This window comes from Danio rerio, chromosome 1 (genome assembly GCF_052040795.2).
Source record: "Danio rerio strain M-AB ecotype USA chromosome 1, GRCz13ab, whole genome shotgun sequence".
Classification (NCBI taxonomy): Eukaryota; Metazoa; Chordata; class Actinopteri; order Cypriniformes; family Danionidae; genus Danio; species Danio rerio.
This window is the reverse complement of record NC_141021.1, coordinates 56,317,440-56,331,352: the sequence shown is the minus strand read 5'-3', so window position 1 is coordinate 56,331,352 and position 13,913 is coordinate 56,317,440. Positions and strand designations below refer to the sequence as shown.

At 37.4% G+C, this 13,913-nt stretch overlaps 1 protein-coding gene and 1 long non-coding RNA gene across 5 annotated transcripts in view; both read left to right on the top strand.

The window, feature by feature from the left end:
- LOC147847018 (uncharacterized) overlaps positions 1-13,913 on the top strand; it is a 919,394-nt gene that overhangs the window by 73,715 nt on the left and 831,766 nt on the right. The window lies entirely within an intron of this gene.
- cct4 (chaperonin containing TCP1, subunit 4 (delta)) lies at positions 11-13,079 on the top strand. Of its 4 annotated transcripts, none has more exons than XR_015475590.1 (13): positions 11-294; positions 1,192-1,244; positions 1,371-1,460; positions 2,533-2,641; positions 4,969-5,233; positions 7,579-7,711; positions 7,820-7,959; positions 8,888-8,984; positions 9,091-9,201; positions 9,566-9,696; positions 10,340-10,966; positions 11,512-11,724; positions 12,944-13,079. XR_015475590.1 is itself a non-coding variant. In XM_087235320.1 (13 exons), exons 2-13 carry the CDS (start codon positions 1,233-1,235, stop codon positions 12,956-12,958), a joined length of 1,452 nt encoding a protein of 483 aa, XP_087091446.1. In that variant the 5' UTR covers positions 11-711; positions 848-1,232; the 3' UTR covers positions 12,959-13,079.

Below are 13,913 nucleotides of genomic sequence, written 5' to 3'. Positions count from 1 at the left end.
CGCGCCACGTGGGTCCTTTTTCTGTTCCCGTCGCGACCGGTGGTTCTGGAAGGTTCTGCGTGAGATTTTCGGAGCGGATCGTAATCTGAGGCCATCCGTACCGGACAGACGTGCTAGAGACACCGGGAACCGTCCATCTGCGTCTGTGATCTCCGCGGATTAAAACCATATAAATATTAGCAGCCATGCCTGAAGCCGTCGTGGCTGCAAGCGGGATCAAAAACAAAGGAAGCGCGTATGTGGACCGGGACAAACCTGCCCAGATCCGCTACAGCAACATAAACGCTGGGAAAGGTGAGAAATCTGATCGTTCAGGAGGAGTTTTTATTGTAAAACACTGACAGGGACTTGTTTTATTTTACTGGTATACCTCATGACAATGTAGCGGAAGCGTGAGCCCATTAAATTGCTATATCGTCATAAACATGGCCGTATCTGTAAAAATAATAATATTTAGATTTTTGCAGAAGTGAATGTTTTTGAAATTAGATGTGAAGTTAAATCTGGTTATTACAATGCAGATTCACATGAGTCCATATAAGGTGTGGCCTTCTTTATGACAACACATGTAACGGTAGCTAACGTTACACTAAAAAGTAACGTACGTTATTGGTGCATATTTGTGTGATTGTTATTAGTGTAATTAAAAAATGTTCATCTCACCAATTTCTGTTAAGGAAAATGAGGCTTCTTAAAATAAAATAATACATTGTATATAATCAGTGCTCAGCATAAATGTGTCTAAAGCACATCACATAAAAACCCTCACAGGTCTCTATTTTAAAATATTATTTTTTATATGACGTCTTACAATAATATATTTGTGCATATCCATTGGTTTAGTCAGTGCCAAAGTCAAAAACGGGAACTATCAGTCCAAATATTAGTACATCTGTTATCAGTGCAGCAAATACAGCACGTGTTGGGGAAAATATTTTAAAAATTGTAATAAACAGAAAAATACAAAATTAAGTAGAAATCTTGTACTTAGTTTTTTTTTTTTTTTTTTGCCAATAACTTGATTTTAAATGCATTATCTTTTAGTTTTTAAAGATGTATGATGACCAAACAGTATTTCAGGCTCTGCTGCGATAATTACAGTTGCTATCAAGATTTTTTGCTGTATGGACACGAGTGAATGTCAGCAAGTGAGGATTGGTGGCTAATGATGAATCCTTTTTCTATTGACAGCTGTCGCAGATGCCATCAGAACAAGTCTGGGCCCTAAGGGCATGGATAAAATGGTATGTTTGCCTTTTTTTTTTATTTGTCTAAATCTCCTGACTTTATATGTATTTATTTCATGACTTGAATTGTATATAAGTGACTGTACTGTCTGTAGCCTGAGTAAATAATTGAGTTTTCTGCAGATCCAGGATGGGAAAGGAGACGTCACCATCACTAATGACGGAGCCACGATCCTCAAACAGATGCAGGTGCTGCATCCCGCAGCCAAAATGGTAAATCACAGTTGTTTTCCTTTATTTAGGTGAAATAACCTGAACATGTTTGTTTTTGATTGACATTGTTAGACTTTCTACGGAGCTTGGCCTTGTTAGTTCATTAATAATGCTTTGTATAAATGCTTTGATACAGATTACAAAAGCACTACAAGAGGAATGTAAATATACCAGAAATACAGACAATATAGTTAATAAATGATGAACAGATAAAAAAAATAATAATATAAAAATACTTTACAAATGAAGGCAAAAAAAACTGCGTTAGCCAGAAGTTCAGTATGTTGGTGTACTTCTATCTGAAACTGAATATTAAGTAGGGGGCGGGGCTTTCTATTTCGCATGAAGCTGCGGTCACACTGCACTTTTCTCCCCATAGACTTTCATTCATATGCACTTGAATGCGTCAGATCGGAAACGCAAGCTCGTGCATCAAGTTTTGCAGTTTGCTGCATCGGAAAGTTTAAGCTTGGCGAACTCTGACCTGCGAAATCACATCACTTGACTGCATGAGACCAATCGAGGATCAAAACATGACCTCTCTGGACAGAACTTTAAAATACGGACCAGTCGCTCGCTTTTTTAAATGTCTAATCATCTTGTTTAATCCCGGTCTTTTTTGCAGTACCGTACTACAGAATTTTGCTCACACAAACTCTAGTATGACAGCAGCTTTATTCGCTCATAGCAAATTAACAGTAAGAGAGGCGTGGCTAAGAATATTTTGGCTGAAGCATCAAACTGACATCCTCAGAGAATTGGCCAATCCAAACACAGAAGCAAATGGTCAGACTTTGATTGAAGATTACCAAAATAAACATTTAGAACGGATTAATTGTTTACCTAAAAATTAACAAAGTGCACCAGCAAAATAAACAATGCAAGTTCAGATTTCACACTGACTTTAGGTGAGATGATGTTATACTAAAAGAAGTCACCTCAATTGTGAGAGCAGTGCTTTTGTTTTGAATTGCGTCTTGACTTTTAAGAATTGAATCAAATTGCAAATGATTCCCTCTGTATATATCCTGATAATATCTGCATTGTAATGGGATATCTGTGGGTGTTTCAGATGGTTGAGCTGTCTAAAGCTCAGGATATCGAGGCTGGTGACGGCACTACATCAGTGGTGGTGATTGCTGGAGCTCTTCTGGATGCCTGCGCTAAACTGCTACAGAAAGGTAAGCTTTAGTTTTGTTTAAGTGCATAATTAAAGGTCCTGTGAAATTAAATTAAATGTTGTTTAGATGTTAGTTTCAGTATGTTAGGATATCAATACGCTGATGTGCTCCAAATTAGTGACAATTTCCATTTAGAAGCATCGTATATACATCAAAAACTTGCACTTTTGGCTCGTTTCCACTAATGGCCCGTTTCCACTGACTGGTACAGTACGGGTCACCTTTAACAGGCTTGTGTTTCCACTACCAAGGGTACCCTTTTGGTGGGCTTGGTGTACGACAGAGTTTTAGTCGACGTCATTCTCACTTGAATAAATGAAATAAAGCTGCACAGCTCCACATATCATATGAGAAGCACTTCTCACAAGACAGATGCTTTATACACATAAATACTTGTTTATAAATGTTCATTACTAACTTTTCTATGAACATAATTTAATTATAACCGCAGCTCATTAACGAATCAGTGCGAAATAGCCTACTGTAATGTCTGCAATTATATAAAATAAAAAAATAAATGCTACATATGAACACGGACAGCCCCTTACATTCTCCCGATGTTACTAAATACAGAAAAACTACACACGGTATATAGTTAGTCCTTATTTAGGTTCATAAACAACAAGCAACATAGCCCACAGTCAGCACAAACCTCTCATCTGTGTCTGTAATCTTCAGCAGCACATGTAAACTCTGTTATAGAGTAATTCTGTCATTCAGAGATCATAATAGTCCAAAAGGCGATGATTAACATGGTAGTTTGTTCATGACTAAGGTTGCTGAAACAATTTGCTCCTGTGTGTTGTCGGGCTTCTCCTTTGTTCGCGCTTCACTTTCGCATTTGTACTTTTCTTTCTGAATGGATCAGATGATGGAGACACTTCAATAATCACGCACACGGTATTATCGTCAGCTCAAGAAGTTTGTTATATCAAATATAGACGCGAGCTCCTGGAGGAAAGCAAAAACCGCTCACACTTATAGACAGGCTCGCAAAACAACAACAGGACATGGCAGATTTTGTTCTTCTTGGCTTTGTGTCTGTACATCAAGACAACGACAAAGTTTGTTTGAGCTCGGGTCATCCATGGCTCTTTATTATATGCATATAGTTTTACAGTCTAATGTCTCGGCTGTGTATAAAAACATGGTTCCTTTGTTTTCATTCTGGCTAGCTCCACACGTATCTCTGTAACCAATTAGCTTTCAGCTGCGTGTGTAGCTCCCTTTTGGTACCCTTTCGAAAGGGTGCTGAAAAAGTGGTACAGTACGGTACGCCTTCTCACAGGGGAAACAACCATAAAAGCGTACCGAACTGTACCACTCAGTGGAAACGGGGCATAAATGCTATAGGCTGTTTCTTATAAAGGAGAGGAGCTACTTTAAGTCCCAATAGAATTGGTAATAGTGCTGGGCAAAGGTTAATCTTGATTAATCACATGCGAAATAAAAGACCGTTTTGAAATAATATATGTTTGTTTATTATGAATATTTATTATGTTATATTAACGCACAAAAGCAAAACTATATATACTATTTGAATTCAACAATGGTTAGTGTCTTAAAGCAGCTAATTTTGACATTAAATTGAATAATACTTCATTTATTTCTAAAAGTGTAAGAGTTTTTATAAAATCACAATCCAGAAAAAATTGCATTTTAATAAAACAAATTAAAGCACTACATTAAATAATTTAAATTTTTAATTCCAATCGGTTAGTAATTGTTAAATTTTGGATGAGATTTGCATGTAAACTTGGTTATAATGTAGGCGCACACACAGAAGTCATTCAAGCTCATTTATTTATTTTATTCTTAGCCCATCGAGTATATTTATTTACTTATGTAAATATATATTTATTCAGTTTTTATATTAATTTCAGTAATTTTATTAACTGATAGGCAGATATTTCTATGATTTATGTGCAATACAGTTTGTAAAGTCATATTTTCTGTCTTTTAGAAGGTGTATTGTATAAGAGACTTGCTTTGTTTACCAAATAAGTGGATATAATTGGATTTGATTTCTAATCCTTTTATAAAAGATATAATTTTTATTTAATGTTTTCAGTTACTGTGTTCCCAATATCCAATAGCCTACTGGTTAAGTGTGCCGACATATCAGGTCATGGTGATCCGAGTTTGATTCCCTGCTCGAGGTCTTATGCCTTCTACTGTTCTATCGAGTAAAGGTGGAAACCCCCTAAAAATTAAATAAAACAAAAATGATGCACAGAAATAACAAAAAATGTCTACAGATTCTGTCAAACCCTGACTATAAGGGTGTTTATGATAACAGAATGGACATGATCTGTTTTTCCTGGCAGGGATCCACCCGACCATCATTTCCGAGTCCTTCCAGAAGGCTGTGGATAAAGGTGTGGAGGTCCTGACATCCATCAGTACACCGCTGCTGCTCAGTGACCGCGAGAGTCTCCTGAACAGCGCCTCCACCTCGCTCTGCTCTAAGGTGGTGTCTCAGAACTCCAGTCTGCTTGCGCCTATGAGTGTAGATGCTGTCATGAAGGTCATCGATCCTGCTACCGCGACCAGCGTCGACCTCAGAGACATCAACGTGGTCAAGAAACTCGGGTGAGTTATAAATTATTTAGAGGGCTCTTATTGTACCCCTTTTACAAGATGCTTTTTGGTGTCTTGAGAATGTGAAGCTCAAAATACAATGCAGGATATGCCCAATTTGGCCTCAGAGCAGTGTAGCTGTTTTTGTAGCCTGTTCCTTTAAATGCAAATGAGCTGGTTTTCTCTGCCCACCAATCCCGCATGTCTGCTTCTACTGCGTTACGTCAGATAAACAGCAGTCAGTGACAGATGCAAACACGGATGAAGCAGAGATTCAGTTTATGAGTCAAAAATACCAAGTTTGGTTATTTGATGTATTTAAGGTGGTATTTATTCAATTCTGCAAGGACGAGTCGCACACATTTGCCATTACAAAGGTTGCAGTACTCGCACATACATGTTGACTAGAACTTTGCTCTCATATATTGTTGCTCCTCGTATATAGTTGTACTGTCACTATGTGACTTTGGAGATTCCTGCTGTTATGAATTACATAGTGATGTTTACTACAAACATACACTGTTTTAAAAATGCTTTAAAAGTGTAGACCTCTTTCCTGAGGTGCAGCTGATCACAGAGAGTTGGAACAGATCTTTTAATTCCAATTTCTTTGCAAATCCTGATCTGTGGACACTATGCATTACTATGAAGTGGTGCTGGGCGATTAATAGAAAAGTAACCGGATTTCAGACATTCAGAACCTATTGACCTTATTCTTCAATGCGGAAGTGCGCTCATTTTCGCGATTGTTTCAGAACTTCCGATTCAGTTACCTATGGGAGAAATGACTAGGAACAATAAACGGCTGAAAACGGTCAAACTACTTGCTCTATAAACAAGTGTTTGCATTATTAAACAGACAAAATAGAATAATATACTAAGAAACTATCAGTTTGAAACATAAAGCAGCAAAACTAGCTGTTTTTAACGTGTAAAAATGAATGGAAGTGAAGGAGACCGGAAGTCTCTAGCCAAAAAGATTCAAATGCCTGCGCCCGCTCGTGCACAGAGAATAAGGTGAATAATAGGATCTATATTTTGCAGGTTAATTTTTTTAATTGCACTCCTGCCGTGTGTGGAGTCACATGACCCTGCTTTGTCAAGGCTAATTAATAATTATGTTATGATTTATTCTTATTATATTCTGATATTTTACTTGTCAAGAACTCATCACACCACCTTGCGCCTCTCAAAAAACATAACTGCACGTCACAACGACATGTAGTACAAGCTTTGTGCTTGGTCGCTTTGGTAGCGGTGACGAGAGTGGGCAGTGCGGAGTGTGCGTTTTAGGCAATTTGTGTTTTAATTTGAAGTTGTTCATCATTGATGTTCATTAAATAATCATAGATAGTAGTGTGTGTTTCCTTCAATCATTTTAAAATCAAGTAATGCCCCCTTCTTTCAAAAGTCTGACTTGTAATACGGGAGCATATTTACAATAGAAAAATTGTCAGTAAACTTTTATGGCAAAAACATCAAATAAATAGTTAAAATAATCCTTCATCAATCGTGATTGAGTTAAAATGTTCAATTAATTGAGATTTAGATTTTAGGCAAAATCGTCCTCCCTTACTATGGTGACATGGTAACACAAGCCTGTCAATCAATTTGATGAGCGAGGAAAACCGCACTGCTCCATCACATTGCTGTGGGCCTCAAAATCACTGGGATTTGGATTCTATTTTAACGTCAGGAATTTAAATAAAGAGACTTGTTGTGTTAATTTGACTCCAATATGACTGTGGACACACTATACCTACACACAGTTCTGTCCAAACAGCTTTCAAAGGGAGGTTTTGCATCATGGGTGGCCTTTAACATTCAAAACCTGGAGAATTAACGACCAGTTATTCAGTCCTTCAGGGTTCTCACTGGTTATGGAAATTCTGACATTTCAGACATAAAAAATTAGGCAATGTTGTATATGTGTATTAGAATAACAATCACACCTCCTAAAATCCAAATGCATTTGAGAGCAAAAAAGGCTTAAAGGTGATGATGGAAGGTGCTTGTCTTATTGATGGTGGTAAGGTTGCAGGAAGAAGCTGTATTTACATTTACATTTCGTCATTTGCCAAACGCTTCTGTCCAAAGTGACTTACAATTGAAGAGACTTTCAGCAAATCAACACGAAGAAGCAATACACACAGGTAGTGCTAGTTATACAAAGGAGCTGTTAGCGCTCGGAGAATTAAAGTCTAGAGTAGTTTGTTTTTGAAAGAGGGGGGTGAAGAGTGTTTCTACAGGTGGTTTGTCAAGTCCACTTACTTGAAGCTCACTTCATAAATGCAAAGTGAAATTCTATTTGTTTTTTGTCTTTGAAGTGGTGATTTGATGTGTGTGTTTGCTTGCAGAGGCACCATTGATGACTGTGAGCTGGTGGACGGGATGGTTTTGACTCAGCGGGTGGCGAGCACCGGAGTGTCCCGTGTAGAGAAAGCCAAGATCGGCCTCATCCAGTTCTGTCTGTCCCCTCCCAAAACTGATGTATGGCTGCATTGATTTTTCTCTCTCAGTCTTCAAATTTAGTCCGTATCGTGCATTGGTCTTTGAGATCATGTTTGATTGTAATATGTGCTGCTGATGTTGAGACAGATGGACAATCAGATCGTGGTGTCGGACTACGCTCAGATGGACCGTGTGCTGCGTGAGGAGAGAGCCTATATCCTCAATCTGGTCAAACAGGTGAAGAAAGCCGGCTGCACTGTGCTGCTCATCCAGAAGTCCATTCTGAGGTACAAAAAAAACCCCCACTAAATTACTAAACCTACAGGAGTTGGACAATGAAACTGAAATGCCTGGTTTTATACCAGTAATTCATTAGTATAGTCTAGGGCAGGGGTCACCAATCTCGTTCCTGGAGGTCCTGTGCCCTGCAGGGTTTAGCTCCAACTTGCCTCAACACACCTGCCTGGGAGTTTCAAGTATATGTAGTAAGACTTTGATTAGCTTGTTCGGGTGTGTTTGATTTGGGTTGGAGCTAAAATCTGCAGGACACCGGACCTCCAGGAACAAGTTTGGTGACCACTGCTCTAGAGCCTCCTTTTGCGGCCAATACCGCATCAATTCTCCTTGGGAATGACAGTGGCCAGTGGGATTTTGAGCTATTCCTGCAGAGGAAAAAGTGAAACCCCAAAGTGGCTCAATAATATTTAGTTCTGGTGACTGTGCAGGCCATGGGAGCCAACTTCACTTTCATGTTCATCAAACCACTCTTTCATCAGTATTGTTAAGTGTATTGGTCAATTATAATCCTGATGCACAGCCTTTAGGATGCAATGTTTAAACCTATCTAGGACTAGTATTGGGCCTAGAGAACACCATTATATAACTGATCAAACTATCAATGGTGTATCAATCTGGGGGTATATAACAATCGGGGAGGTGCTTTACTCTGAGCATGCATCTTTAATATATATATATACACACACACACACACATTATTGCATTTAATAAAACTAAAGAGCAATATAAAAAACTAAATATAAAGAGCAATGTAAAATATCTTGAGTATTTCTGAACTAGTCTCCTCTTAAAAATAAGCTTGAAAAGAATCTGAACCTTATTCAATGTGTGTATTATTGAACCTTATTCAAATGTGTGTAAATTCCGTTCACATAAAGCATCTATTAGCCGTGCTCAGCATGTTTGTGTGTGTTTCAGAGATGCTCTGAGTGATCTGGCCCTCCACTTCCTCAACAAGATGAAGATCATGGTGATCAAAGACATCGAGCGGGAGGAGATTGAGTTCATCTGCAAGGTATCAACCAGCACTGTCATCAAAACGTAACATGCATTGTGTCTGATTTCGGGACACACGTCCTATAGAGGCTTCACATTGACTTCTGCTTTGTGATTCTCCTCAGACTATCGGCACCAAACCCATAGCTCATATTGACCAGTTCACTCCAGAGATGCTGGGAAGCGCAGAGCTAGTAGAAGAGGTCAGCCTGGACGGATCCGGAAAACTAGTGAAGGTATCTTTTTTATGACCTTACAAATTAATTTATATATTTATTGATAAAACATTTTAATAGATTGTACATTTTTTCAATAATATTAGAGAAGTTTTTTGTTCCTGAAATGTTTAAAAATGAGTTTTCGGGAGGGTTTTTACAATATTTATCCCTGATTAAATTGAAAGATCTTTTAACAGTGTTGTTATTTGTAATGCTTTGTTTTTTGTACAGTGCATAATTAAATTATATATTGAATATTAGTACAAGTGTTCCTATGAAATAGGCAACGCTGCTGATATGACATTAAAATATACATCATGCAAAAGTTCAGATGTTTAATTCTGACAGTGTCAGACAATAACGGTAGTGTTTGTGTTTGTAGATCACAGGATGTGCAAGTCCTGGAAAGACGGTCAGTATTGTTGTGCGTGGCTCTAACAAACTTGTGATTGAGGAGGCTGAGCGCTCCATCCATGATGCTCTCTGCGTCATCCGCTGCCTGGTCAAGAAGAGGTAACCAACAATTGTATTTATGGAGTTTTCTTTATACTTTTCCTTACTGGCTGTCTTAGTTTTGCGTGTATTTTGTTCTTCAATTTAATTCTATGATCAAAAGTCTTAGTAAGATCTTTGTGGGTGTAAATTATAAATCCAGTGAAAATGGATTCATGCAATATCTGAGCTGCACCAAACCTTCTGTGTAAATGCACCTAGATAATAGATAATGTGCACATATTTAAAAATGTTATACTAATTAGGATTGTTGTCGCTGCTTTGTATATAAAAGTATAGTGTAAAGCAATATATTATAATGGTAATAATATACACCTTTTAAAAAATTTTCTTCCAAATTGTAAATAAAAATAATAATAAAAAAAAAAAAAAATATATATATATATATATATAATTTTATTTTTTCATTTATTTATTAAGATAATACTGTTTAATAAAATCTTATTTTATATTTGGAAAAATGTCATCAGTAGTTTATGGAATAAAACTATTCTGTTTTTCTCAAATATAAATTGTAAATCCAGAGAAGTCTCTTAATTTTTACCCTTTTTCCAACTTTTGCTAGTATCACTCTTCCTAATAAATCAGATGTATCATTATTCTTCTGTATCTGATTTTCTTGCTAACTGCTGTTTATCTGCAGAGCTCTGATTGCTGGCGGTGGAGCACCAGAGATCGAGCTGGCGCTGCGGTTGGCCGAATACGCCCGCAGTCTGGGCGGCATGGAGGCATACTGTGTGCGAGCGTACGCTGATGCCCTTGAGGTCATTCCCTCCACGTTGGCAGAGAACGCAGGACTCAATCCCATCTCCACTGTCACCGAGCTGCGCAACAGACATGCTCAGGGTGAAACGACAGCCGGGATCAACGTCCGCAAGGTGATGCTTTAAACCAGTAGATCTGTATATTCGCTTGTTAAGTCACGACATATACAGTTTCCAGGTCTTAGCTGCTACTTATTTGAATTGAGAATGTTTATGACCACTTTTTAGTCATACCCATTGGCATCATCCAATCAGATTGCTTTTATCAATACTAGTGCAAACGCCAGCCAATCACGTTCATCAGAGAGTACTGATGTGTTAAAATAGACACCATGGCTTTAAAGGACAAAACAGCATTTCGAGCACATTGTAAAACATCAGAAATGTTGTTAAGGTCTTTCTAAAATCCCTCAGCCAAAGTCTGTCATTACAGTGGTTCAGTATTATTATTACCCCCAGCACTGTCTTGAGCATCTCAAACCTCCAATGGTGTTTCGTCTTCTGAAGCCTGGTTTATACTTCTGCGTCAAGTGACCGGCGGAACCAACAGCGCATGCAGTGCGCGTAGCTGTGCATTTATACTTCTGCGCGCTGTCTCGGTTGGTCTGCATTAACACTTCCAAAACGCTAGTTGGCAGTAAGGTGTAAATGTGTCTCTGTGATGAGTTTCTTCGCTGGTGTTTTGTACTTTCTGAATGCTTCCGGGATGTACAAGTGGCTCAAACTCGCTCATTTTGAGGCAGAAACCGGCGAACGTGCAACAACTTTAACTATGAGGTAAACACAAAACAAAACTTTCCATCCGGAGCTCCTTCACGGGACTCCACACTTGTAAACAATTGCTCCATCAAGCTCTCGGTCCCGCCTAGACTCGACAGCGATACCAAGCCGACCAATCATAGAGCTTCCGCTATGCATCGTTGCGACGTGTAGTTAAACTTTTTGAGAGGAGCACGTCAGCGACGGCCACAGCGTAGGGCTATGCGTTGACGCGTAAGCTGCGCTGTAGCATATGCGTGCGTTTGACGCAGAAGTATAAATCAGCCTTGAGGCGCAACTCTTATTATATCAGAAAAAAGGCCCCCAGTTTATCAGGAAGTGTACTGTGTTTCTACAGAAATGTGAGTGTCTGATGTGTTTTTCCTCTTAGGGGGGCATTTCCAACATCTTGGAGGAGCTGGTGGTTCAGCCTCTGCTGGTCTCCATCAGCGCTCTGACCCTCGCCACTGAAACGGTCCGCAGCATCCTCAAGATCGACGATCTCGTGAGTCACGCTTTACATCTGATGTGCAAATCTGTCTAATTGGGATATAGCCAGAAACACAGTTCAGGATATTCAAAGTTTAACTCCAATAATACGAAAGATGTGTTGTTAAGGACTGTGACTGTACGACATCAAGTGAATTTAAACCATTTGGGCACAATAAGTTTGGTGCTTTAACAAAGATTAATTATGTTTAATTATTTAATAGACTAAAGTAAAGACTATGCAGTATTATTTTACATTTGATTATTGAATTTTTATAGTTTAGTACTGTTAAAGTCCCTCTGAAAACCATAAAGCGTTGTTAATTTCATTTTTATTTTGGTTCTGTTGCTTTATTTTATTTTGCACATTTTATATTTTTTTCAGATTCACTCAACTACAAATAATTCTAGTCAATTTAAAATGAGCAATTCTTCCAAATAGTCATCTTGTGAAATAATGTTCATACCGCAGAAAAACAATATATCACAATGCCAGTTTTTTCCAATATCATGCATCCCTAACATACGGTAACATATAGACCTTTTCAATGTAGTCATGTCTTGGCCCATTAACATTTTCTGCTTGTTATTAAACTATTTCATAACTAACAAGAGGCAGTTCAATCATATCTTAATGTTAAAACGGGTATCATAACATTAATTATTAATATGTGGCTCTTTTTGTGTTCTTGAAATATATATAGAAATTAAACATGTAAAACAGGAAATATGTCGGGACCATTGTTTTTGTTTACATCTCTCAAAATGGTCTATTGACGTGTTTTCATAGTTCAAGTTCAGTTTGCTTTATTGGCATGCCATTTTATAAAGTATTGCAGAAGCATTTTTGATGTATGTGTATATATACAATGTAATATACACTTAAAATGAATGAATTTTGGTGTTTGTTTAAACTAAATTAAATTGAGCTGAAACAATTATTTTTATTTTTATTTTTTTGGGACAACTTGGTTGTTTTATGTTCAATCAACTTAACTTAATGAATTTGTGTTGGGACAACATGAATAAATTGCGTAGACCCTCCATTTATTACAGTGTAATACATTTGAAACAAGTGTATTTTGGATGTTTTATTTACTCTACGCATTGAGAAATCCTTAAGCTGATCATTGTATAAAAAATGGCTGTTGTGCCTCATCTTAAATGACCCTTAAATTAGCACTGATGTTGTCTGTAATTATCCAGCCATTAATGCCATGTCATTTGTTCTGCAGGTGAACACACGATAAAGTGTTTGAAGAAGGAAGATCCAAACCCCGCGCCGGCACTCCGATAAGACCAACTGATCTGTCGCTGTCTGTAGATGTTACCTGGAGTAATTTAATTAAACATGTTTTTTTTGACACTGTATGTCTTGTCTTTGGTGTTATTTGTGCACATGTTTTTGTTTCTGTTAGGTTTATTGAGGGTTTACTGTGGTCGGTGCATCTCTGCATGTCAGCTTAATCTTATTAGCTAATCACCTTATCTGATCAGAATAGAGCATTGCTCCAGGGCCTGAGAAAGTCTGAAATCAAGAGCTGGACATTCACTCTTCTAATAAACAACCTTTGTTTTTATTTTAGAAATGCGCTAGAGTGTTTTAACCTAATTTGCTAAACTTGGTATTTCCCTGTAACGTGATTTTAACCAGTATTTGGTCTGCTTTTAAATTTATGTAAGTACATTTTTCTGAACTTTTGAATTAAAAAAGAAGCTTATTTTGGTATGAGGATACGCATAATATTAATGGTTGGGTTTATACATTTTGGTAAATGTAATTTTAATGAGTGTATAATTTTTATTAATTACAGGAAATCTTGTAGCAACAAAATTGAATGCTGGTATTTTAGGACATGGCTCATTTTAAGGGTGTGGTAAACAGTTTTATTTTATTAAAATATCTTTAGTCATCATTTTTTAAGAGTATGGCAAGTGGAATAGTCCAAAGTAGTACCATTTACAGCTAGCTGAAAACATTTTAAAAATATTTATGTATTTAAATATATGCTTTAAGTATGTGTTTATTGTTCAAAAAGCACCTGGAAACTAATACTTAAGATTACTAGTCGTGGAAAAATTAGGGTGCCATTTTAACAGCCAAAAAAACTATAGCCTACAATGTTTTTATTTATTTTTTAATTAATTTTTTTGTCTTGAAGTTTGGTGACTTCTAAATTTAGCCCAACCTTACGTACAAATGGT